The sequence below is a fragment of the Marmota flaviventris genome, chromosome 17 (assembly GCF_047511675.1).
Source record: "Marmota flaviventris isolate mMarFla1 chromosome 17, mMarFla1.hap1, whole genome shotgun sequence".
NCBI lineage: Eukaryota > Metazoa > Chordata > Mammalia > Rodentia > Sciuridae > Marmota > Marmota flaviventris.
In genome coordinates this window covers 29,572,522-29,600,099 of record NC_092514.1, presented here as the reverse complement: position 1 = coordinate 29,600,099, position 27,578 = coordinate 29,572,522, and the positions used below count along the sequence as shown (strand labels likewise).

At 43.0% G+C, this 27,578-nt stretch overlaps 1 protein-coding gene across 1 annotated transcript; it reads right to left on the bottom strand.

Moving 5' to 3' along the window:
* Positions 1-27,552, bottom strand: Shpk (sedoheptulokinase). The gene is made up of 7 exons (XM_027922686.3): positions 27,343-27,552; positions 19,443-19,584; positions 13,489-13,672; positions 12,759-12,911; positions 11,827-12,002; positions 7,495-7,695; positions 1-1,636 (listed from the first exon to the last, which is right to left on the bottom strand). The coding sequence occupies exons 1-7, from the start codon at positions 27,502-27,504 to the stop codon at positions 1,224-1,226; spliced, it is 1,431 nt and encodes a 476-aa protein (XP_027778487.2). The 5' UTR covers positions 27,505-27,552; the 3' UTR covers positions 1-1,223.
* Positions 27,553-27,578: the final 26 nt, after the last annotated feature.

The window sequence follows — 27,578 nt, the reverse complement described above, 5'->3', positions numbered from 1 at the left end:
TCTGAAAGAACAAGCTTTATTTAGTATCTGAAATGCAACAGTATCACCTGGCAAATTTACCTAAGGGCTTCTGGCAAGCATATGACTTGTAAAATGACATTTACAAAGAGACAACATGACTGCTTCCCAAAATCATGGTTGTCTGGTGCCTCAGAGACAGGCTTGCCTAAGACTGGGATCCTTTGGGAGTCTGGGAGTCGATGCAATGGCCCACTCCTAGAAGCCATTCCAAGGCCATCCCTTCCAATAATGGGAGGACTTAAGATGTTCTGTAGGGAGGCCAACTTGATCCTGAGAAAAGGCCAACTTTTCTGCTGAGTCAGGAATACAATGGGTCAGCAGGGTCCAAACCGAGGGAAAGAAGGATTGGGGCAAGCAGGATAAGAGTGTCCTCTCTAATAAAATTGCCACTCCCCTTGGACAAAAGCAAAAACATGTGGCTATATAGACACAATCCTGAGAAAGGGTCTTGCTGGAGCCTTGTCAGCTTCTTGGGGACAATGTGCCAGAACAGTGCTAGCCACAAAGCTTCCATCCCCCTTGCTGGTCATGCCATCTGTTTCTTCTTTCCTGTGATATATCTTCAAGCCAGTTCTGTTGTGAGGATTCGGGGCAATTCCAGGGTAGTAGGCTTTCCTGGGAGTGCGTGTGCATGGCAAGAAAACAAGCTCAAGCCTCTGCATCTTCATCCCAGCCAACCTGCTTCATAGTGGGTCTGATCCAGACAGTGAGACTGGGGGTGGGGCTTACAGTCACATCATACAACCCAGGAGGAAAGGACTTTTCCAACAGTGCAAATCTGACTCAAATCTGGACTTCGTGTCTCTAAAATCAATCCAAAAACTGGACATGAGAACAGTCTCCTTTGTTTAGTTGGAGCCATGACCACTAGACATTTTGGTGTCTGAAGGCACATGTGTTTTCTCTCTTTCTACAGATGATCACAGATGAGCCCCGCCCCTCACACATACACATTTACATTTTCAACCAACTCTCAGGTAGGTCTCTTTCAGAAGGTGCTAGTTTGGGATCTTGCTGGTGACTCCTGGCCACATTACTAGAATATGCCCTTGAAGGTAAATTCTTGGTCAAGATGATGCCCTGAGATGAAACAGTTTAAAATCTGCCCACATAATTGTCCAGGAAAAGGATGAGCCAGAGATCACATAGTAATGTTGATTAGGTAAAATTCACAATGGTCCTTTAGCCAAAGGGTCTGCTGATTAAGACTCTTTCTGGTGGAGGCTCCTCTGTAGCATGACCAGAGCTGCCCCAACAGCTGCATCCACGTCCTGCCCAAAGGACATTGGCAAAGGGAAGGCCCTCTGCACCTCCTGCTTCAGCACCTCGTTCCTGGACAGCGCACTCCCACTCCCCATCACCCGCTCCACGCCCCACTCTTTGAGCTGCTGCACTGGAAGCATGGAGTGCAGGTTCTGAACAATGCCTCTGCACAGGGCCCGGGTCACATGCCCCAGGGAGAGGTCAGAGGAGGAGATTCTGGTCACTGAAGCCAGCTGGTCTGGCAGGTGCCTCTCCCCCAACACTGTTGGGGTGATGTTTAGGCAGGTGTCTCTCTGCTGTGCAGCTGCCTGGATCATGCGTGAATACACAGTGGATTCTTCAACCTCCAGACCTGCCAGAAACAGGAAAGATCTGTGTGAGCTTATGCAGCCCCTGGATGAAATATAAAAGTTCCCAGGGGATAGGACAGGTCTACTTGCAGGTGTTCTTCTCACTGCAGCTGGAAGTTTTGGGGTTCAGGGACTCACACAGTTTGGCTAGCTAGACTCTGCCCTGGATTACAGCCAGCTGTCTCCCTGCAGCCGAAGTCAGACTTCAGGGAAATATCTTTTCAGTGTTGCTGTGAGACCTATCCCTAACCTGAGCATCATAGCCATCACAGAATTATGGAATCTTTGATCCCAAGAGGGCCAAATGCATACACTAATTAATAAGTACCATCAAAGCCATTGATGGCTTTGGAGCCATTAGCAACACCATAGCAATCCCAAGATCCCAGGCTGATCACAATCTAGGCCACCTTCAGTATATGTACAGGGTGCCTGAGGCCCAGGGCACCCTGGGCTTTGATCTTAGGATCACTTTGGGGGCTGCATTATAACTCAGCAGTACAGAGGTTACCTAACAAGCACAAGGTCCCAGTACCACAAAGAAAAAGAATCACTTTGCAAAATCTCTAAGTTGCCATTAAACCAGAGAATGCAAACCAGCTTTGTTTTTGTTGTTATTATTACTATTGGGGTTTTTGTTTGTTTATTTTTTAGGGGTTTTTTAACTTGTTCTAATTAGTTATACATGAGAGTATGATTCATTTTGACACATTATACATAAATGGAGTATAACTTCTTATTCTTCTGGTTGTACATGATGTAGAATCACACTGATCATGTAATCATATATGCACATAGGGTAATAATGTCTGATTCATTCTACTATCATTCCTACCCTCTTACCCCCTCCCCTCCCTTCGCTCCCCTCTGTCTAATCAAAGTACCTCTATTCTTCCCTAGCCCCACCTTATTGTGAATTAGCATCTGCATATCAGAGAAAACATTTGGTTCTTTGGGACTGGTTTATTTCACTTGTATGATATTCTCCAGTTCCATCCATTTACCAGCAAATACCATAATTTCAATCTTCTCTAAAGCTGAGTAATATTCCATTGTGTATCACAATTTCTTCATCCATTCATCTGTTGAAGGACACCTAGGTTGGTTCCATAGTTTAGCTATTATGAACAAACCTGGCTTTGACAAGAAGAAAGTTGTGCAGACTGGGGCTCTCTTCTAGTTTGGTCCATTGCAATCCCCTGAGAAGCTTTGAAAGCACTGTGGGCCTCATCTCCAGATATTCTGATGTAACTGCTCTGGGATACAACCTGAGCACTGGAATTTTTAAACACCTCCCAAGTAATTCTAAAAGGCAGCCAGGGTGGAGAGCCACCAGCCTAGACTTATAGGTCCTTTCTCCAAACACTTAGGGATCTTATTAGAATAGAATGCAGCTCTGACTTAGCACACTCTGGGTAGACCTGAGATTGAGCATTTGTTAAAAGCTTCCAGAGAAAGCAGGTGTTGCTAGATCTACTCGAGTGGTGCTTATCAGCAGACATAGGTATCAGAATCATGGAAAATGCCCCCACCCCTCACCCCTACCTCAAGCTAAAGAAGTCAGCATTTCTAGGCATAAGATAAGAATGTCAGTATTCTTTTAAAATTCCACAATTATTTTCAGTGTGAGGCTAATGCTGAGAACCACTAATCTGGAGAGTCACAATGTACTCACATCACCAGAACATTTAACATATACAAAATCAACTGCACACACTCAGGAGTTAGAAATGATTTCAATATCATAGGCAACTATTAAAACTGATCACCAAGAATCCTAGTTAAAGATGCAGAATGAATATAAGTATCTTTCCTCCTCCTTTAAGAATTCCACTAAAATATCATCAATTTTTTTTTCAGTGCTAAGGATTGAATCCAGGCCTTGGTGCAAGATAAGCACCCATTCAACCACTGAGCTACATCCCCAGCCCCAGATTTTTTTTTTTTTTCTTAATGAGAAAACAGAGGAGAAAAAAAGATGAGGAATGAGAGATGAAGACCCTTATTTGAGACAAGCAGATAACAGAATGAAAACTGACTGTAGAGCAGAGGGAGCTCTGGCCTGGGAATCTGCAAAAGGAGGTGCTAATAAGAACTAGTTCCTCTTCCATAAGAACTGGAGCCTGGGAGGCTCAAGATACTTCAGAAGGCAGAGGCACATCAGGGCCAGAACAAAAAACCCTTGAACCTTTCTGCACCCCAATGGTGACTGCAGCTCAATTATCCCCCTTGGGAGAACTTCATGCCCAAAAAGCCTTATCAGCCCACAGTTGAGAAGTACACAAAATTCAGGCCCTGGCATGGCCTCCAGGTGCTTTGCATACTCTGCTGGCCTCATCCTGTCCCACTCTTCCCAAGAGGTTATAGGCCCATGTATATGGCTCCAGAGACACCTAGCCAAGTGCTTCACAGTCCTGTTTGCTGCCTGTGGGCTGCACCAGGAAACTCCCCCAAAACTTACCAGGCCACACACAGTTCCAGTGAAAAAATCTGGTCCCCAAACCAAAACAAAGACTGGAATTTCTCAAATGCACATAGAGGTCATGTTTTGTGGTACACACCTATAAAACCATCATTATGGGAGGCAGAAGTAGGAGGATCACAAGTTCAAGGTCAGCCTCAGAAAGTTGGTGAGGCCCTCAACAACTTAGCAAGACCCTATCTCAAAATAAAAAGTAAGAGAAAAGGGCGGTGGATGTATCCCATTACAAAAAAAAAAAAAAAAATAGAGTATCTGTAATAGTTTAAGGTGACTACTTGTGAGGTCCAGGGCTGCAGTGGAAATAGTGGGACAATTTTTCCTCTATAAGTCTTTTTATATTATTCGGTTTTTAAAAATCATATTCATGGGGTCAGTGATAGAGTTCTTGCCTTATATACCCAAAGCCCTGGGTTCAATCTTCAGTACTGAGTAAACAAAAAAAATTTTAAATCATGTTTTTGGTGAATAACCTGGTAGGTATGTGCAAGTACATAAACTGTAGGCATGAGAACTTTGGAGGGGAACTGCTGGATCAAAAGAAATGAACATAATAGTAGAAATTTCATAATATTAACCTTCAAAGTGCTGCCTGTTTCATCAAAGTAACAGTAATATGCAAAAGAATCTCACAGAAAAATACATAAACATTACCACCTCTTTCAGAGGTAACCCTCAGGCATTGTACCAATTTATATGACCACATATAAATTGTAATCCCAGCAGCTGAAGAAGCTGAGGCAGGAGGATCGTGAGTTCAAAGCCAGCCTCAGCAATGGTGAGGTGCTAAGCAACTCAGTGAGATCCTGTATCTAAATAAAATACAAAATAGGGCTGGGGGTGTGACTCAGTGGTCGAGTGTCCCTAAGTTCCATCCTCAGTACCCACCTACCCCCCAAAAAAAACACCATAAGAGTAACAATCTCTCCACACCCTATAAACCATTGTGTGCTATAGCTTCTTTAAAAAAACAGATATAGAATGAAAAAAGAGCAGAAGGAAGAAAAAAACAAACCAATCCAATAGAAGGCAGGGAGGCTAAGGAGATGATTAAATGCAATATAGACTGGATCATGGAACAAGAAAAGGACATTAGTGGAAAAAACTGGTGAAATTCAAATAAAAAGCCTCAAGTTTAGTTTTATGGGATTTTTTAAGTCATGTGATTGTATTTCTTTAACAAAAATTTGAAAAAAAATTAAGGGAAGGTTAGAATATACACAGAGTTGTCTTCTTCCCTGGGAAAGAGGCCATGATCCAGGCCTTTGATCAAGGTTTGGCTACATAATTATAGAAACTTCATAAAAGGCTACATTACATAAAAATACTAACATTGAAAGCACTCCTGTTTCATCAAAAATGAGAGACATGAATATATAAAAGGATCTTACAGAGAAATAAATGAAAAAAATCAGCGTACTTTTCAGGGCTAAGAAAAATAGTCCCCTGCTCACAACTCAGTGAACAATTAACAGACCCAATCCAATTACACCAGTATCTAGATGCTGGCTCGCATGACTACATGACTGATTCTGCAACTTGAAAAACCTTTCCTGAGTTCTTTCCATGAAGCATCACTCAAGAGGGCCCAAGCAGGGAGAATTTCCCCTGTGATCCTAATGTCCCTGGCCATCCTGAAAGTGTAACCAGGACTTAGAAAGGCTGTCTTTGCTAAAAGCTCTCTTTACTTGGGCCTGCAGAGCCCCAAAAGGTAACTGAAAACAGGATAAAGCTTGGCATCTCTGCCTTCATTTTGTATTCATCTTAGGTCCCTGCTCAGCTCTGCATCTAGGAATATTAATCATTGAAGGAGTGTTCATCTAAAAACTAGTAATATAAGGTTTATTGGCCCTAAATTTACCTAACCTACCTCGTCCCCCTTCAAGACTGAGACAAGATTGGTAGCTACCTGTTGCAGCCCAGGAGTGGCACCTAGAAGTCTTCATTCCTTATCCTACACTGTCCAAGAACAGCAGGGGCAATAATCTAATGTAACTAAATTGTCTCCTTCCAGGATCACAGATCCTACAGATAAATATCCTGCACCCTGCAAAGTGTCCTCCCTCCGATGATAAGGACTTCTCCAGAGCCACCTGGCATAAGCAGAACTGAGAGAATAATTGACCAAACCACAGTTTGACCAAGACTGCTTAACTGTGCATATCTCTCACTCCTGCCCCAATTCTTCCTCTGTAGCTCCTGTTGACACTCCACAGACAGGGCTAGGATGCTGGATCCCATCTTTGCCTTCCCAATATGTGGCCATATTGAGTAAGTTCTTTTCCTGCATTTCACCATAACCTTTTGTTTTTGGTATTTGGGGCAAGTGGCTGGACCCAGTTTGTTGGGACCTCAAAGTCAGGCCTTTGGCCAAGAATTCCAATAACAAAGGCACAAATGTTAGTCAGTAGCATGTTGTACAACCAGGAGGAGCTTCCCATACACTCTCTGCTGCCTGGACCTTGCTTTGTTACTATGTTGGATGTTTCCTACTAATTTTGAACTCCTCCAGGTGACCATTACATCTGATGGTCATTATTTCCCTAGATCTTGATGGCTTATCAGATATGTTATATCTACCTTAAGTGTTTGCAAAGCAGACCTCTTGTGGAAGAATGAAGTTGCACGTGTCATTGTCCATTAAGAGCAGAGAAAGACGTGTTGAATTCTCCTCAGGAGTAAGAGAAGGGAGTAAGAGGGCTTCAGAGTCCCGAGGAAGCCTTCCAGAGAGACAGGAACTACTCACTAGTACTATGAAGATTTATTTTATTTTATTTCTGGTGCTGGGAATTGAACCCAGGAGAACTTTACCACTGAGTTACATCCCTAGCCCTTTTATTTTATTTATTTATTTATTTATTTATTTTTAGATAGGGCCTTGTTAATTGGCTGAGGCTAGCCCTGAACTTGCAATCCTCCTGCCTCAGCAGCACTGAGGTATGTACCACTGGGCCCAGAATAGGATTTTATTACATTGTCAAATACCAGGAGTCTTTTTGCTCGTGTGTCTGATCACTCCAGTTCAACTATCTGAAGTCATTATAAGGAAAACCTTAAATGCAACATATTCAGAGATTTGGGGGCAGAAAAATGAAGAAAGCAGAGCCAGGAGAAGCTAGGAAAGCTGTTATAATACTCCACAGTCAAGGCAAGAGGAAAGGTGCCTCCCACCTGCTGCAAAGAAGAGAGTAGGCAACAGCTGTTCAGAGAAGAGAGGGAAAGAGGCTGCAAGTTCAGAGACCCTAAGGCAGAAAGGAATATGCAGGAACCTAGATAGGTCTGGAACCTGAAGCCAGACGCTGAAACAGCACATTAAGCTCCAAGACACAGCCATACAAAAAAATGAGCAGAGAACACACCACTGTGTGGGCCACGCCTTACCTAGATCTGCCATCCACTGAACCAGCATGTGGACAAATGTGGCCAGCACATTGCCCCCATTGAGCGATGCTGCTACCCCCAGGTAAGTCCTGTCGAAGTATGGGAAGTAGGCGACTGGGGCCGCAGGGTCTGGGATCTGCACCGGCTGGAATCCTGAAGGCATGGAGGCCGCCAGTTGCACGGAAGTGCTGATATTGAGAACTGGGATCCAAAGAGAGCAAAGCTGAGGTCTGTTGTGTTAACTCGGGGGTCACAAATCATAAGAGGACAAAGGGAGAGTGTGGCGGTTTTAAAAATACATCCACAAATTCTTAGATACTCTTCAAGAGGTAGAGGCTGACTCCCCTCTCCCTAAGTGTGGACCTGGCATAGTGACTCGCTTCTGACAGGTAAAATAAAGCCAAAGTGACAGTGTGTGACTTTTGAGAACTAGTATGCTTAGGGGCCAAACTAACTGAGGTCAGCACTACCAGGGAGTCAAAAGCGATAATGGTATACTGGTTTTTAAAAGGAGTCACAGGAAGCTAATAAGCTTCACTTTTCGCTACAGTGAGCCTCCTACCATGACTCTAAACCAGAAGCAACATGCCCTCTACCCATGGAAGGGGATAGTGAAAGGATCCAAGCAACACTGCCCACAGACAGGTCACAGCTGAGCACAGGCCAGCAGCCGCAAGCTGGAACCAGAGGCTCCAACCACCTCAGGGAAGAGGAGGCCTTGCTAGGGTTTGAATGTCCCCACAATAACATAGGCTAGAATTTAATCCCCATAGTGAGATATTAAGAGAAGAGACCAGGGAGGGGCTTTACCATGTGATTGGATAATGAGGGCTCCATTCTCATAAATGGACTGATCCATTCGTGGGTTATGGAAGAAATGACTTTGTTATAAAAAAGAAGATCTCACTATGGCTAATTTGTTCTATCTCTCCATGTGATACCTCCACCATGCCATGACCCAGGAAGAAGGACCCCTCCAAATGCAGCTCCTCAATTTGGACCTCCCAGCCTCCAGAACCATGAATTGAAGAAACCTTTTCTTTTTTTTTTTTTTTGGTACTAGGAATTGAACCACCCAGGAACGTTCTATCACTGAGCTACATTTTGAGACAGGATCTTGCTACACTGATCAGGTTGGCCTTGAGCTTCAGAATCTCCTGCTTCAGCCTCCGGAATAGCTGGGATTACATGCATTCGCCACCATGTCCAGCTAAACCTTTATTCTTTCTAAATTTCCCAATCTGAGAGTCAATTGTAGCAACAGAAAACAGACTAATATGGGTCTAATCCTAACCTTCTTCCCATTGGACTAGCCTCCCACCACTTAGAAAGCACATGGGCATAGGGGACTGCCCTGTGAAGAGAGTACCGCCTAACATAAAAAAATAAAAAAAAATTAAAAAAAAAAAAGAGCCAGGCTCTTTACAGGCACCATCCCAAGGCCACAATTGCCCTATGAGAAAGGTAATGACTGTCATCCTCATTTTGGATAATAACAAATGCTCAGGGAAGAAACTCACTGTCCAAATTCACACAAGAGGAAGTAGAAGATCTGAACTCCAGAGCCTGTATGAGCTCACTGGGATTCTTGTTTTGAGAGGAAGGAATATAAGGCAAAGATGGTATATACTGGTTTAAAAAAAAAAAAAAGTCACAAGATAAACTTAGCATGTTTTCCTGGGGCTTTGATGTTGCTGAAAATTTTGAAGTAAAAAGGTGGTTTTGAACTTTTTTATCTGAAAAGAGTTTATCACATGTATGTACAAACAAAAGGGACAGTCTCCCCGTCAGCTAATCTTGTCCTTTTTCCATGTGCTGGCTATATTGGTAATAAGTACATCAGAATACCTTGCCTCAAAATGTCTGCATCTAGCCGGGTGCAGTGGTGCACACCTGTAATCTCAGCTACCACCCCATTCGGGCAGGCCCAGGTGATACCCTAAACCAGGGGATAGGCAAATTATAGCCCACAGGCCATGACCAGACAACCACCTGTTTTTGTATGGCCCAGCAACTAAAAATGGCTTTTCCATTTTTTAAATAATAGCTTTGTAGATATGTAAATCACACAGATTTACTGTAAAACCCACACTGTTTAATTTTTTTTTTTATTTTGGGGGGTTTTGGGGGGGGAATCAGTGCTGGGGACTACATGTAGAAGCTAATCATGTGTTCCACCACTGAAATATATCTCCAAAGTGAAGTGAAGTGGCACAAGCCTAAAATCCCCACAACTCAGGAAGACACAAGTTCCAGACCAACCTGGGCAACTTAGCAAGACCCTCAAGCAACTATCTCAGAGTTGAAATTTAAAAAAAAAAAAAATTGAGGGCTAGGGATGTGGCTCAAGCGGTAGCACGCTCGCCTGGCATGCGTGCGGCCCGGGTTCGATCCTCAGCACCACATACAAACAAAGATGTTGTGTCCGCCGAGAACTAAAAAATAAATATTAAAAAATTCTCTCTCTCTCTCTCACTCTCTCACTCTCTCTTAAAAAAAAAAAAAAATAAAAGGCCTAGGGATGTAGGTCAGTGATAAGGCACTCCTGGGTTCAAACTCCAATACCAAAATAAAAAAAATATTTTTAAATCCCCAACCTCAACCAAACATGTTAGTGCATGCCTATAATCCCAGCAACTCAGGAGGCTGAGGCAGGAGGATCACAGTTAGAGGCTAATCTCAGAAACTTAGTGAAGCCCTAAGTAACTTAGTGAGACCCTATCCCAAAACAAAAAAATCAAAAGGGCTGGGAATGTGGCTCAGTGGTAAAGTGCTTCTGGGTTCAATTCCCAGTACCAAAAAATAACAACAAATCCATCCTTTCAAAAGGTATAAAATTCAGTGGGTTTATTCACAATTGTACAATTGTGATGTTATGATATACATTTGGGGGTTTTCATCCACAGCTCTTGGCTCATAACTCCCTTCAATAATAGGCCATAGAAACTAGAATTAAAGAGTTTTTCATCCCCAGGGTGAGTGATAAAAACTCTGTATTTTCCACATTTCCCTGACCTACTACTGTGTCTCACAATAGATCATAAGACTTTCATTTCAGAAACAGTCCTGCCCAAACCTGGGAGCAAGGAATGATGCACAGAGAGACAAAGAAGAATCTGAAAAGATGGATCTTGCTGGGTTTCCCCACCTAGTCTCTAGCATTAGATACACATTTATTCTCTAGGGAGGGGGAAAAAAGGTCAGGTTCAAAGAGCTTCCAGGACTGAACACTTGGAGGTTCCTAGAGGGTGGCACACCAAAAAAGGGCATGGAACCTGCATGTCCCTTCCTCCGTGCCTCACCCTATACATCTCTCCATCTGTGATATCTTTTGTGTTATCTTTTATAATAAACCAGCAAATATAAGTTTGCTGTCAGCATTTCAAGGAAATTAATTGAACACAAAGAGGGGACTGTGGGAACCCCAGCCAGCTTTGCTGGGTCATATGGTGGCTCCATGTTTCACATGAGAAACTACCAGACTGCTCTCCAAAAGGGCCACACTATTTTACCATCCTGCTAGCATGTTCTCATATTTTTAAAATGCTTGAAAAGAAATCAAATGCAGAATATCTCATGATACATAAAAATTCTATGAAAGTCACATCTCAGTGTTTGTATGTTCCAATATGTTACTTGGAACACAACTGTGCCCATTCATGCTGTGTGGCTTCTCTGAACCCCAATGGCAAGGTTAAGAGATTATGTTGTCTACACAGAGGAAACATTTACTCTCTGACCCTTTTCAGCTTGCTAACCCCTGTCCTGACTACTACCTCCACCTCACTGTGTTTCTCTTAACCCAAATTCAGAAAAGATTGTGCACCTCTAATCAGATCTGACACAACTTTCACTGACAAACTCATAATAACAACAATCCTATTCTACTTATCTATTCTCTCTCTCTCTCTCTCTCTCTCTCTGTGTGTGTGTGTGTGTGTGTGTATATATATATGTATGTGTGTGTTTTACTAGAGATCAAACCCAAGGCCTTTCTCATGCTAAGCACATGCTCTACCATTGAGCCACAGCCCCAAACTTATCATCTATTTCTTGGCCATATAGTGCATAGAAAGTAGCCAATTAGAGAGAGCCACTTCCCTCACCAGGCCACAAAAGGTAAGCACAGGGATAGAACTTGCCTGCTGGCCTATAAGCTTCCTGAGCAGAGGGATTCACCTGCAAAGATGAGGGTATTTTTCATCTTTACAGAACAACAGGATCCCCTAGGATAATAAGGATGGTAAGTTATAGGCATCCCTCAGGCCCTTGCTCAGAGCAGGTGTTTGGGAAGCACCTGTGTAAGTTTAAGAAAACAAAAAGAAAACTTACCAGCATCTGTCCTTTGGCCCATGCAGGAGTAGACAGAGGCCTGTAAATCACCCATGGCCACACCCACCTGCGTCCCCTTTGGGATTTCAAACCAGGAGTGGGAAGTTCTTCCTGCCACACTGCCTGGCTCAGCAATGTTGGGGAGCATGTGGACAGGAAAGCCCGAGACCCTCAGTCTGCAAAACAGAAGTGGACACCTGTATTTACCTGGCTCTCAGCTTTCTGCTTTTTGTTGTTTCCAGGAGACTTATCAAGGGAACATGCTATAGGTCACACATAGGAGAAGGAAGAATGGAAGCCAGTATCATCACAGACTTCCTCTTGAGCTTTTTTTGAAACCATGAACTTGGTTTTTGTAAATAGGGAACAAAAGCTTGGAATGCACCTTCCAGAGAAGAAGAAAACAACCAGTTTAAATCACAGCCATCAAAAAGGATGCAATCAGAGCCAGATTTTATAGCATTCTGGCCCCCTGTGTTTGAGGAGAACACAAACCCTCCACAAAGGGAGGAGACCACAGTTTCAACACAAAGTTAGCGTTGGTTAGCACAGTCCAGACCAAAGTCAAACCCACCAGCCTCTTAAATGTCAAATGCATCCATCACTCAGGTTAGTGAATATAGGGCTGCCAAAATTTTATAAAACATGCTAGAAAGTTCTTTACCTGAACTACCAGGTACTTTTTGCTTTTATTTCAGAGCTCAGAATTTGGGCCCTGAAGGAAGTAAACCTATAGGCACCGGACTTCTGTACCTGAAAAGGTAAATGATTGTTGAAAAATAACTTAAAATGCATCCCTCCAGACTACCTCCCATTCTTAATCTTATTTTAAAATGTATCAAACAATGGAAATTCCAGGTAGAAAACTCCAAAGAAGTTCTCACTCAGGAGGTTCCCTTCAGCCTGGAGCCAGCCTTTGAGGTTATACTCACATCTCCAAGTTCCAGCTTTGGCCCTGGGTGTTGAAATATCCCCAGCTAGCAGCATTCTGATCAGACATCAGGGGTCTTGGCAAGCCACACAGCATGGCAACCACGTAGTCTTGGATGGTGCCAGCTGCATCGTAGGACTTCAGGAAGTCTGGGCTGTTTTCACACCAAAAACAATTCAACTGGGTCTAACATGGATGCAGAAACATGTGCTGCACCTAGCTATGGACATTAGAAACTGGATTTGGTATAGTCGAGGCATAGCCACAACTCTATGTGCTGTGGCTCATGTTTAGCTGGAGCCCTGGGGTTAGGACCTCCCAGCTGCTCCAAGCAAAACCACCCAAGTCAGCCCTAAGGGGGAGGACTTGGGGAACTTGGGTAACTGCTATGCCTAGGAAAGCAGGACATGGTCCTGCTTTATTTCAGGACCTGAAGCCCTGACCCTACTGTGAACTCAACTTGGCAAATCATTTGCCCTCTCTGTCCCCTCCTCTCCCTCTCTTGATTAGAACTGGATAACCAATAGTGAGCCCTCTGCAAAATGAGCCATTCTGGATCAGATCCAGATCTGTGACGGCACAGTATGCCAGGCCACACTCACCAAAGCACAGTCTATCAGGTGGAGAGATGCTAATCAGCAGGAGGTTCGGCCTCCTGTCATCCCCCTAGAAATCCGCCACTGTCATCCCCCCTAGAAATCCACCACTGATTCAAAGAAGAGTTGTCTTACCTATTTTTCAAAAGCCAGAAGATGGTTGCACAGCCAAACCCTGTGGCCACACTGAGGTGGGACTCTGGCTGGGGCAGAGAAGCCAGGAACTCACTGCTACACCGGCCATCCTGCCATGTGACCAGGTAGCTCACAGCTCTGGGCTTGAACACAGGAGCAGCCTCTCCCTCTGTCCAGACACAGCCTGGAACAAACAAGATGACCAAAATACAGAAAAGAGAACCCAAGTGGGCAGCAGCATGTCCTTGAGACGTCTCAGCTGGTGAGCTTAGGGTACAGGCACTTGCACCCTGTGGCAGTGCCTGGCTCACCCATGGCCCTGATATCATGGCTCTGTAGCCTTAAGCAAATGATGTTACTCCCTCCATTTGTCTCACTTCTGTTTCTTTTCCTTAATCTTTAAGTTGATATTATGTATCTCCCCACACCCCAAAAGTTGTTTGGTATACTCCCAAGTCCCCTGGTCTCCACAGTCTTTCCAACTCTCAGCATGATGATATTACCTAGTCTTGATTCTGAATGATTATCCTTTGATCTTAGCTAATTGATTTGGGGCAGGGGGTACTGGAGATGAAATCTAGAGTCTCACATGTGCTAAACACATGCTCCACCACTGAGCTACATCCCCAGTCCTGAGCTAATTAATTTTTAAACATCAAATTCCACTAAGAAATCTGACCATCTATTATACTTTGCATCTGGACTATCCCCCAAAAGGCTTGGTCTCCAGCTGACTGTGCTATTGGGAGGTGGTAAAAACATTAGGAGGCGGGGCCTTGTTGGAAGGGGTTGGTCACTGGAGGTATGCCTTTAAAGTACACATTTTTGTCCCCAGACCCTGCCCCCTGACACACTTATAGCTGCAATGAGGTGAGCACTGCCCTCTGCCACATGCTCCCTACCATGATGTTCAGCCTTACCACAGGCCCACAGCAATGGGACCAAATGGCCATGGACTAAAACCCTGAGCCAAAATAAACTTTTCCTCCTCTAAGTTGATTTTCTTTTTTTTTTTTTTTAGAGAGAGAGAATTTTAATATTTATTTTTTAGTTTTCAGCGGACACAACATCTTTGTTTGTATGTGGTGCTGAGGATCGAACCTGGGCCGCACGCATACCAGGCAAGCGCGCTACCGCTTGAGCCACATCCCCAGCCCCCTAAGTTGATTTTCTCAGGTATTTTATCACAGTGGCAGAAAGTTGACTAACAACACCAACTTTACTTCATTTATATTCTGAAACATCTTCTGGAATTTTCTCTGCTCTTATTTAAATAAATATTTCATCTAAAACTGTTTCCAGCCCAACTGGGTAAGGTGGCATACAACTTTTAAACCCTGTTGTTCCTTTATATAACTTTTGTCTTTCTTCTCAAATATGGAATGTTTCCCATGCCACCATGTAATATGAATACAACCACTGCTGCAGAACACTGGCATAAGGTGCCAGTCCAGAAAAGTTAACAGCAATTGAGGACACCCCAAATCTATTAGATGGAGGTAGGAATCTGGCTACCACTGAAAAATGGAGCCTGCCATGAGTCTAGCAGGTCAGATGTCACAGAAAGCTATTTTCTGGCTGTCTGATCTCAGATCCCAGATTTGGAAACCAAGGCTGTTATATTTTCCTGTAAATTCACTCACCAAGAAACAAAGAAACTTACCTGCCCCTCCCCACTTAGATCCAGGTCATGCAACATCCATTCATTCATTCATGCTTATGTGCCTGACTGTATGATATAGTTATTGAGTATCTAATGTATATTAGGTGCTGGTTCTAGGGTCTGAAAATATAACAAGGAAAAGTCTTCACAAAGCTTTGTCTTCACAAAGCTTATATGCCAGGGCTGGAGACAGAATATAAATAAGCAAATGTACAGTGCCAGGTACTTTTACTTTCTATGAAAAATATGCAGCAGGGTGAGGGGAGAGATAGTGATGATTGTTAGGGGTGGTCAGGGAAGTCCTCTCTGAGGTAACATTGGGGGAAGGAGAACGTGAATGGATTAAGGGTGTAAGTCTTTAAGAATAGCAAGGGATACTTGTTGCAGTTGAATGGAACAAGGAGGGTAAAGGACCTTGTCAAGCAATCTCTGGTTAACATTCCTGGCCAATACCCAGCACAGCAGGGAGGCATGTTACAGGATCTTGTACCTGCAACATCTTCTTGGTATCATATTAACTTTCACCTGGAAGCAGGGGAATAGGGTGGGGATGGAAACAGGGAAGGGGTCCTCCTGAGAATAATCTACCCCACAGCTGCATTTCTACCTAAATGTAAACCTGGGATTCTTTTTTTAAACCTGGGATTCTTATCCCAGCCCTAAAGCTGGATGTTTACAGTGTTTTTTTTTTTTTTTTCTCTCTCTCTATTTGCTTCCAAAACTCTTTTGATCCCATTTTTAATTTTTTTCAAACTATCATAAAATAAATAGAGTACCAGACAATGTTCAAAGCACTCAAAATATTAATTCATTTAATCTACATGATAACTTTATAAGACAGGATCATAATTTTCCCCAAATAAACAATGAAGAAAATACACATAAGAAAATGAAACACAATGTTTTCAAAATTTGCCCAAATTTAGATAGTCTATTCTAGAATTTGACATAATGGAGATCTCATTTTCTTTCTATATTTCTTTTCTTCTTTTTTTTCCTTGAATAGAATTGATACATTTTTAAGTTTTTGTTTGTTTTTGAAGTAGTGGGGATTAAACCCAGGGCTTGGCACGTGCCAAGCAAGTGCTCTGCCACTGAGCTACATCTGCAGCTCTTTTTTTAAAGTTTTTAATGGCAAAAGTGATAAATAAATACCATACTTATTGTTGTCCACAACATGTTCTTGAGTTCTTTGTCAATATGGCTTGAGTGTATTTTCCTCTTTTTAACTACTGCATATGTATGGGCCTACCGGCATTTATTTAATTTGTCCCCCAGGTAAATGTCACATTTTCACTATGGTGTAAAGGAGGATGCAGTGAAGGACCATGAGGGTGCTTCCTCGAGGACATATGTGTTCCAGAACTATTCCTGGACAGGTTCCAAATAGTAGAATTCCTGAGTTATAGCTGTTCCCTTATTTTAATAGTTCCTCCAAAATAGCTCTCCTAATTTATCCTACATCAGGATTTTTAAAAGAATTAGTTTTTCACTAGGCACAGTGGCTCAGGCCTGTAATCCCAGCAACTCCAGAGGCTGACACAAGAGGATCACAAATTCAAGGCCAGCCTCCTTGGCAACTTAGATAGACCCTGTGTCAAGAAATTAATAATAAATAAAAGGACTGGGGGTGTAGCTCAGTAGTACAGCACCCCAGGGTTCAATCCCTAGAACCTAAAAAAAAAAAAAAAAAAAGAACCAGTCTTCTAACCATTTTCACAATTTTTTTGGGGGGGGGGATACAATATTTATTTATTTATTTTTATGTGGTGCTGAGGATCGAACCCAGTGCCTCATGTATGTGAGGCAGGCATTCTACCACTGAGCTACAACCCCAGCCCCATTTTCACAACTTTTGATGTTTCCAAATTTTTTTATTTTTCACCATCCAATAGGTGGAAATGACTTCTCATTGTTGTTCTCATCTGCACTTCCCTAATTTATTAATGACATGGAGCATCTCCTCATATGTTTATCAGCCATCATATTTCCTCTTCTAGGAATTGCCTGTTGGGATCCTTAGCCCATTTGTCCTCTCTTTGTTATTGTTTCTTTATTTATACTGATATCTGTCCTTCATCTCCTCTATATTGGCAAATATTTCCTCCAGTCTGATGCTCGCCTTTTAGTTTTGCTTTATGATCCCTGTTGTTCTCCTGCTTTTACTGAGCCTGAAAATGGAATCTGAAAACAGGCGTAACCACAGGACTCTCAAGAAGATATTCATCACTCCCTCCCCTCCAACTTGCTGGCCTATGCCCTCGTGGAAGCACTTAGCTCTCTGCTCAAGTTACTGGTGCCCAACTGTGCTGGCTATGTTCTAGAAGGTAGAGGTTTCATCTGCTCATTTCTATATCTCCCTCAGGGCCCAGCACAGGGCCTTGTATGTTGTGGATACTGAAACCAAACTTAATTAAGGCTGCCACTGAACGGGAACAACTTGATCCCAAGTACAATTTCACTCAGTCCCACTAAGCAGGAATCATCACCACCAAACAATGTCTTTCCTCCTTCCCAGAAACCAGCAGCAAAACAAGGAGATGCTGGGCTGGCTCAATGAAATATTAAGAGTTCTTTCCAACAATGTGGCCGATGGATGGTTTGTGTGGTTGGTACAAAATCTAGGAGACGGGCAGAAAGGAAGATGTGCGACCAGACCACAATCATTACATCTCTGCTCTCTTCTTTGGGAAGGGTTTTAGTATTAAAAGGACATTTATTCTCATTAATGCAAAATTAAGGAGTTTAAAAAGCTTTTACAACCTAGACTCCCTCGGAGAGGTCGGCTCCAATGCCCTAATCGGCCTTCTGCTTCTGCCACAGCTTGGAGCCAAGTGGCTCCCATAGTTTCAAAGAGCCTGACATCAGGCACACTAGGAAGGGGAAGAGAGAGAGATTATGTTGGCTTCTACAGTTCCCCTCCCTATCCTGGGCAGTTATCAAAGGATGTCACTAGACCCCAGTCACTGACAGGCAAGTCACCAACCACTCACTCAGTCCACAGCCACCCTTTTCTGCCTGAAGAGTCAGAAACAAAACAACACCTGGACTCAAATGCTGATTTTGTTGAAACCAGATGATAGGTATGTGTTGGTTCATCATACTATTCTCCCTATTGTATATTATATAAATTGTTTTTAAAACAATTGAATGCCTAGCATAACAGGGAGGTCATGACTTTCTGTAGAAGTCTAATCCTTCCTGGGACATTCTGTTGAGAAATCCCTCCCTTTACTGAGTCATCATGTCCTCCTGGAGCTTTGCTCCTCCTAAAGGCCTTTAAAAGCTCAGTGCCTGAAGACAGACAGACCTGCATGCACAAAATGGAGTCACTGCTTGCGGCCATATGACTCTGAGCACATTATTCCAGCCTCTCTGAACTTCAACTCCTCATCTACACAATGGGGACAGTCACGTTCCATCATAAGGTTGTGGGAAAGATCGATGAGATCATGCAGATAAGGTCCTTAGCCCAGTATCTGACACGTGAAGTGCTTCTTGTTGCTTTACTGGCTTAGTTTCCCCCAGGAACCAAACAGGTCAGCCTCCTCTGCATTTTGGCAGACCTATATCAGATGATACACTGAATAAAACTTTGCAACTGAGCCCTTAAAAAGAATACTCCCTAGAATTTTTTTTTTTTTTTTAGAAATCATCAACATCTGTGGTTATGTAAAGAACAAAATCTATGCCCCAATTCTAAAGAGTTTCCTCTGTGTCTTGACATCTCACACAGTAACAGGTAATCTCTTGGTTGTTAGCACTAATGTTCTGAGACACCAACACAAATAGAGAGAGAGGGGCTGGGGATGTGGCTGAAGTGGTAGCGCGCTCGCCTGGCATGCATGCGGCCTGGGTTCGATCCTCAGCACCACATACAAACAAAGATGTTTTGTCTGCCAAAAACTAAAAAAATAAATATTAAAATTCCCTCTCTCTCACTCCCTCTTTAAAAAAAAAAAAGAGAGAGAGAGAGAGAGAGAGCTGCAGAAAATCCACTCTGCTGAAACCTACAAAAGAATCACAGGAGACTCATTCTTTTCTCCCTGTCTGTTCATGGATAGATAACGTGCAAATGACATGCAAGTGGACAGTTCACTTCATTATACATTTGAACCAAACAAAATGTACACGAAAGACAAGGAATATTATGTGCTATTCCGTTTTGAGAAGCAATAAACTATTCCCATAGCAGAATAACCTGATGCTGCTCAAAGAGGACTTCATAGCACTTTTCTCATTTGGTAAGTGACTATCAGCAGCAAGAGATCATCCCCTGAGCCCAGCATACCTTGGCCTGTTTTCCAAAATACGACGCCATGCATCTGTCCTGACACTCCGATGGCCCTAACTTTCCGAAGCTGCTGCTCGGGAAGGGCAGCAAGGCATTCATTTAGGGCTTGAATGATTCTACTCACATCCTGCTCCCGCCCCTGTAAACAGAACAGGACAGGTCAGGGACAGACAAAAGGTCAGGGGGAGGCGGGCAGGCCTAAAGGATTTCCTGGAGGATGGCTGCCCTGCTCATTCCACTGGGGTCACTTCCAAGACATGCTGAGCAGCCCTGGGTGAAGGCTGGGGGTGGGAGGTTAGGACTGCAGCTGGCAAGAAACCACACTCTGGCTTCACATATGAGACGCTGTTGCAAATGAGGTTTACCATATGGCTCAGGCTCTGCTCTTCACCATGGGTCAGTCTGAGCTAAGAAAAGCACTCCTTCATGCCATCAATAGGGAAAATCACAGAAGGGTCTTCTTTACAAGGCATATGGGGTGGGCTGGAGGATGCAGCAGGGAGGAGCCTGGCAGGTGTAGGAGCTAAGGGAAATTTCTCTTCCTTTCCCCTCCATTCCAGAGTAAATCGAAGAAAATGCATATGGATATGTTAATATGCAAAAGAGAAAAATCTCAGCGTGGAGGAAAATGATAGGAGTGAAAGTACCCATGAGCCCACCATGATTCAGAAGCTTGTGTACCCTTTTCCTATAGGAGAGGAGAGAATGGGAAATGCAGACAACTTTGAGAATTCTTAAATGATAATTAGGAGGCAGACAAAATTGAGCTTGTAAAGTGATTCTCTTTGGAATTTGAATGAGTCCAAGGGACAGACATTTTCTAGTGAGGTCTGTTTAGTCCTCAGTCTTCTTTTCTGGGATAGATGAGATTTCAGGTAGGGATGGGAGGCAGTTCTTACTCCTTAGCAGTCCTCTTGTTTGTCTGGTTGGTTGGTTGGTTGGTTGGTTTGGGGGGGTTTTGTTTTGTTTTTGAGATGGGATCTCACTGTGTTGTCCAGACTGGCCCTAAACTTCTGGGCTTCAATGATCCTCCCCACATCCTGCCTAAATTTTATACATCTTGAATCAGGGTTTGGGCAAGTTCAGATTGGGTCTTCAGAGTCATATGGGGAAACACATTTTGACATCTTAAAGCTAAAGAAAGGCCAACTCCAATCCAGCATTATATCCAAACGGTTGGAATTACAGACATCATTATAGCCATCATGGCCTATTCCAAAGTAGGCAATGAGGGGATGCAAACCTAAGAAATCTAGTCACTGTGACCACTTCATTCCTTTGAATTATTAAGTCCCTGTCAGACTGTGACCCCAAGGTCACATCCCATTCTAGGAGATGTCTAGAATACTAGGGCTCATGTTAAAGTGCTTTTAGTGCCTTGGGCCTTTCTTGACAGCATCTTTCCTAGTTGGGGTTCAGAGAACGATACCCCTAGATATGGCATTTGGGGGCATACTGAACAAAAAATGATCTAATTTGATCAAAAGGAAACAAGAAGGCCTTAAAATCAGGTTCAGAACTCAATAAATTTTGCTGGCTATGATGGCACACATCTGTAATCCCAGCAACTTGGGAGGCTAAAGCAGTAGCGTCTTAAATTTGAGGCCAGCCTGGGCAACTTAGTGAAACCGTGTTTCAAAATAAAAAATAAAAATAGCCTTTGACGTAGCCAGTGGTAAAGTACCCCTGGGTTCAATCCCCAGTACCAGGGGAAAAAGAAAAGAAAAAGAACTCTCTAAATCTCAACAACACATTCACTTGGGGAAGTAACCCAAGTAACATCATTGTTTTCTTGGTGAATAAGTAAATTTCAAAGTAGAAAGAGGAAAAATTAAATGTATATGCATGTTTAAAAGAATCATACCACCCAGTATGGTGGCACGCATGTAATCCCAGCTACTCTTTGCTTTTGCAACTTCTGAATCATTCATGCTCTACCACTGAGGCAAGAGGAATGTAAATTCAAGGATTATTAATATTTGTGCTTAAGAATCTTGGTGTACTTAGCATTTAAGTAAATTTATATTTTTAAAGGAATCTGGCCTTCATAATTACAATTTAAAATGTGCAATCAAGTAACTGATCTAGATTTGTGATTATAAATTCAAATCTCACTACTTATAAAAGGATTTGAAACATATAAGAACATTAAAGTTCACTTAGGTATATATCTAATTTATTCAATTTATAAGAATAACTTAGATATTCTGAAAATATTTAAGACAGACAACTTGTGAAAATAAAAAGAAAAATCATAATGAAAACAACATTGAAAAAGAAAGAAAGTAACATTGAAGGAGATTTCCAAAGCCAGACAAGAGGCCTTTGGAAACAGGACTTAATGTTCAATTTAAACTCCTGCCTATCAGTGGTAGAGTGCTTGCCTAGCATGTGTGAGGCACTGAATTCGACTCTCAGCACCACATAGAAATAAATAAATTAAATAAAGGTCCATCAACAACTAAAAATTGAAAAAAAAAAAAAACACCTCCTGCCTAGAATGACAAGTTGGTCACCTTCCCCCTTGTACTATAGATTCTATAACAGATAATTAATTACATTGTGTCCAGAGAGTCAAGATGTATACTGAGAGGAATTGAACTCTTATTACGTGGACCTTTTTACTAAAACATAATCATTCTTTTCTTTATCTTCTACCAGGCACCTAGCCCCTGTCATACAGCACTTGTTCTTCAATTTCAATAGAAATTCCCTAAAAAGGAATTTTTTTCTTCTTTGCACTGTCTGCCCATTGGAACACTGATTCAGAGCTGTGTCTCCTGAACTGCAATTCCTGTCACCCCAAATAAAGTCCTTTGATTTTGCAATTTCTGATTTGTTCATGCTCTACCACTGAGCTCCACCCCAGTCCAGTTTCTGAGTTTGAATTGTTCAACAAAAGCAGTCCCTCAACAAGAAAAGAGACCAAGTATATGACTGCAATTTAAAACATCTAAGGGGGCTGGGGATGTAGCTCAGTGGTAAAGCACTTGTCTAGCATGTACAAGCTTGTCTAGCCCTGGGTTTGACCCCCAACACCACACAAAAAAAAAAAAATTATATACATGTTTAAAATGTTCAAAAATAAAAATAAAATAAAGGAGCCAGGTGTGGTGGTGCATGTCTGTAATCCCAGCAGCTCCGAAGGCTGAGGCAGGAGGATCACAAGTTCAAAGCTAGCCTCAGCAATGGCGAGTCACTAAGCAACTCAGTGATGCCCTGTCTCTAAATAAAATACAAAATAGAACTGGGGATATGGCTCAGGGGTTGAGTTTCCCTGAGTTCAATCCCCAGTACTCACCCACCTCCCAAAATAAAATAAAATAAAGGGCTGGGGTGCAGTTCAGTGGGTAGAGCACTTGCCTAGCATGCGTGAGGCTCTGGATTCAATCCTCAGTATTGAAAAACAGAGTAAAGCGAAAGGTTAGACTTTTTTGTTGTTGTTGTTTCTTCGTTTTCTTTTTTTTTTTTTTTTTAATGTTACTTATAAAAAGAACTGATACATTTTTAAATGTTATTAGTGGAATAATCTTTACAAGCTAAATTTAAAAATTTAAGAAATAGTGTTCCAAATTTTATAAATTGAATATTTTTATCTCACTAAAAATAAACTGTTTCTGGCACACAAAAATTACCTCAAGTCACAAAATTAACTTATATTTAACAACTGGAAGGATCCATGGAAAGTTCAGAGAAAGGGAAGAGAAATGTGACTCAGCTTTCAATAAATATCAGTTCTTTGGGCAGCTGAAAAAGTCTATGATTTTGGAAAAGCATCCAAAGACCTTAAGCCCCTCAGGTCCCTCCAGGGAGTGCAGCCTTCCCCTCCTTGGAACAAACCTGCTGACCTTGGTCAGGGGCAGTTTTTGGCCCCTAATAAAGATGAACAAAGAACAAAGAAGGAAGTCAAGGAGGAGTAGGATGGGGGAAGGAGTAGAGAGGGAACACAAAGCATTTTCCTGAGGCACAGCCCCAGATCCTAACAAGGATCCTTTGTATATGGAAGGGACAACAGGCAAACTGGCAGAGAAGTGAAAGACAGTGGGACACAGAGGAGGACCATGGCTCTGCATGATCCCCAATGAGGAAGCAAAAGAGCAAAGGGGGAAGAGGAAGGAAGGAGCAGGAAAGAGACATTTGTTTAGTCCTACACTGTTCAAGAGGGCAGCCATTAGCCACATGTGGTTTGTCTGAATTGAGATCTGTTATAGGTATAAAATACACACTAAATTGCAGAGTCATCGTGAAGAAAAGAATGCATGATATCTCATTAATAAATTTCTATTGATTATTACACGTCAAATATATTACACACATTAGTTACATAAAATATGTAATTAAAATTAATTTCATCGGTTTTCCTTTTATCTCTTTTAACCAGACTACTCAAGAACTGAAAATTACCCAACATGGCTAACATTTGTGACTCACATTTCTATTAGGCAGTGCTGGTTTAAAGAGTCCCCACATGGCCATCAGATGGTACATCATCCCAAGATAGAGAAGCCACTGTTTAAAATGGGTCCAGGGTGGGTGAGTTGTGAGGGTGGAAACAGTGGAGGAGGGAAACAGGCTGGATGGGATCAACACAAGGAGACAGTGTTCTGCAGTTCCAGTTTTAGGGGTGAGTGTGCTCTGGGGGTAGCCCTTGGATAGACAATGGACACACCCAAAGTATAATGGAAAAGCCTTTGCCCCCATTTCTTGGTTCAGAATATCAATCTGTCCACGTCCACATTAAATCCTAAAACTTTTTTTTTTCTATACTGGGAATTTAATCTAATCCAAGGACACTCTTAACACTGAGAAGGACACTCTAACACTGAGCTACACCCTCAGCCCTTTTAATTTTTGTTTTTGTTTTTGTTTTTTTTTTCTTTTTGTGAGACAGGGTCTCACAGAATTTAACAATCCTCCGTGGCTGGGATTAGACATGAGCCACCATGCCCAGATAAATGCAAGGACTTAGAAACTTATTCAGACACACACACCCCTTCTGAAGAGCCTGAAGTCCAGAGGAAAAATAAATAAATTTTAAAAAATTTTTTGTAGTTGTAGATGGACAGAATGCCTTTATTTTATTCGTTTATTTTTATGTGGTGCTGAGGATTGAACCCATTGCCTCACACATGCTAGGCACACATGCCGCTGAGCTACAGCCCCAGCCAGAATCTCTGTATTTTGACTGGGTGTGGTGGCACACACCTGTGATCTTAGCCACTAGGAAGGCTAAGGAAGGAGGATCACAAGTTCAAGGCCAGCCTCAACAATTTATGGAGACTCTCAGCAACTTAGCAACTATCTCAAAATGAAAAACAAAAGGGGTTGTAATTATGTAATTAAAATTAATTTCATCCGTTTTCCTTTAAAGAGTCCCCACATGGCCATCAGATGGTATATCATCCCAGGATAGAGGTTGTATTTCAGTGGTAGAGAGCCCCTGGGTTCAATTTCAAGTAGTAGTAGTAGTAGTAGTAGTAGTAGTAGTAGTAATAATAATAATACTTGTGTTTTAAATTGTTAATACCTAAAATCCTGATCTTCACCACATAGCTGCCAAGTTTGACCTTGTTATACACAGTACTTAGTGATGAGTAAAACAGTACAGACATGCCAGGCAGTGGCACGTGCCTGCAATCCTAGCAACTCTGGAGGCTGAGGCAGGATTGCAAGTTTGAGGTCAGCCTGGGCAACCTAGCAAGGCCCTGTCTCAAAATAAAAAATAAAAAGGGACGGGGGTAGGGCCGGGTGTGGTGGCACACACCTGTAAGCCCAGGTGTGGTGGGAGGTGGAAGCAGGATGATCGCAAGTTCAAAACCAACCTGAGCAATTTAACGAGGCTTGCTAACCAATTCAGTGAGACCCTGTCTCTAATAAAATACAAAATAGGGCTAGGGTGGCTCAGTGGTCGAGTGCCTCTGAGTTCAATCCCTGGTACCCAAAAAAAAGGAGATGTGTGTATAGCTCAGTGGTAGGCCACCCCTGGTTTAAATTCCCAGTACTGAAAGAAAAATGTACCCACACACAAAAAAAAAAAATACAGCCATCAGATGTTGCTATAGATTGGTGGTTCTCACTCAGGGGTGATTTTGGTTCCCTGGGGACAACTGGCAATGGGAAGACATTTTTGGTTGTCGCAATGGGAGGGGGGAAGTGCTACTAGCATCTAGAGAGTTGAGACCAGAATGCTACTAAACATTCTAAATACATAGGACTGTTCTCAAAACAAAGAATTATTCAGCCCAAAATGTCCACATGCCATGGTTGAAAAACCTGCTGTAGACAAAATCCCAGCAATGCAGTTTTTCTCAGAGCACAGCTCATATGTGGAGGATGTATGGAGGGTGCTACTATGGACCCCTCCCCCAAGTGCCTCACTGAACAGGTACAACCTGCTGGGTTTGCCTGTATGCAGAGAACAGCCTGCTGAATGCTGTGGGAAAAGGGAAAGGTTTTTAACAAGTGGCCCTATTTCAAGAGGAAATGGCACCCCTGAACCCCTTTCCTGCAATCCCAACTTCACTGTCCACTCCCACAGGATCAGAGCCAACTTTGCCTCTATTTCGTAGTCCATGAAGTAAAATGATCATTCTAAAACACTCTGCTACCCCAACCAAGCTAGTTTTGAAAGCCCCTATAAAAACACAAAGTGCTCCTGAAATCCTTTACCCTCTGAAATGCGGCAAGCAAGAGCTTATGAAAAACAAAGCTCTTGGGGATGGGGCTTGGCTCAGAAAATTGAGGTTTCTGGCTGGAAGGCACCGAAGAGGTCACTTATTTCAATTCAGAGAACAAGCTGAGGCACGGAAAAAAAGTCAGAGGTTAGACAGAAAAGCTCCTTGATAGTAATTTCTACTGTCAATTGACTAGACATAAAGCTAACTTTTTCAGGAAATGGACAAGATCCAGTTTGGTTTGTTTTGGGTTTTTTTTGGGGGGTGAGGGATATTATCTATTTGTGGGTGTTTGTTGTTGTTTGTTTTTATAGTGCTGGGGATTGAACTCAGGGCCTTATGCCTGCTAGGCAAGTGCTCTACCACTGAACATCACCCCCAAGTCTTTTTTATTTTTATTTTTAAACAAGGTCTGGCCAAATTTCTGAGGCTGGCCCCCTGAGGATTACAAGCAAGTGCCACTGTGGCCAGTTTGAACAGGATCCAGTTCTAAGGACTGACTGATCCAGTTTCTTTTTTTTTTTTTTTTGATCCAGTTTCTTAACCCACCTATATATCCCAACAGAGCCCATTATCCTGTTTCTACCGAGTAACTCCCACAAGCCATTAGCTGTAGTTTATAGGTATCAAGCTAATCCTTTTAAAACAAACATTTTAATAGACTCGTCTTTCAGTGTCTAACTGCTCTGAATTCTTTTCTCCAGGTGTCTCAGTCTTTGGGAGCTGGGAGACTATTGCTGATAAGTGTTTTTGAGTATTTAAATTCACATTTGCTTTTACAAATGTAGGTCTGATTTCCAAAGGACAACCTAGACTCTGCCCTAGGCAATAAACTGATTCCTGACCTTGAGGGCACGGGACAGAGGTGAGGAGCAGAGAGCAGCCAGAGAAACTGGGACGCCCGTGGGTATTCCATATACACAGGAAAGCGACTCCTCGCAGGTCAGAAAGTGGAGGACAGAAAGCACAGATCCAGCGCCATAAGCAGGGCCCCCAGAGATTGCCAGAGAGTGGGGAGGTAGTTGCCAACAGGTGGGAAAGCTCCTGGGACAGGACTGCAGAGCTGCTGCAGACAGCGAGGCCCAGACAAGTCAGGCGGATGTCAGCCAGGCTGGAGAGGTCAGGGAGACTTCTTTGAGGGAGGGGGCTTCCAGGAAGGCCTTCCTGAAGAAGTGGGGTGTCAGGAGCCTCTCGGAGGCGGCGGCTCCAAGGCGCTGCCTCACCTGGGGCCCGGCCGCCTCGCTCTCGGCCTCCGCCCGCGAAGCCCGCGCGCAGCTCGCCAGTACCACGAACCCGGACGGGTGGCCCGGCGCGGCCTCCAACAGGGCCACCTTCACGGACGTGGTGCCCAGGTCGATGCCGAGAGTAACCAACCCAGAGGCCATAGCGGCGGTAACCCGGTGGCTCCAGTTTCTTAACCCAGGCTCACTCTTCACCCGGGAGGGAGGAGCCGGGGCGG

What these genes read in the sequence shown, in the direction of transcription:
- Shpk (XM_027922686.3), bottom strand. Translation starts at nt 27,504, where the DNA reads ATGGCCTCTGGGTTGGTTACTCTCGGCATCGACCTGGGCACCACGTCC. An exon ending in GCGAGGCGGCCGGGCCCCAG is followed by an intron (nt 19,585 to 27,342) that starts GTGAGGCAGCGC and finishes TTCTGTTTACAG; the next exon opens with GGGCGGGAGCAGGATGTGAG. An exon ending in TCAGTGGATGGCAGATCTAG is followed by an intron (nt 1,637 to 7,494) that starts GTAAGGCGTGGC and finishes TGTTTCTGGCAG; the next exon opens with GTCTGGAGGTTGAAGAATCC.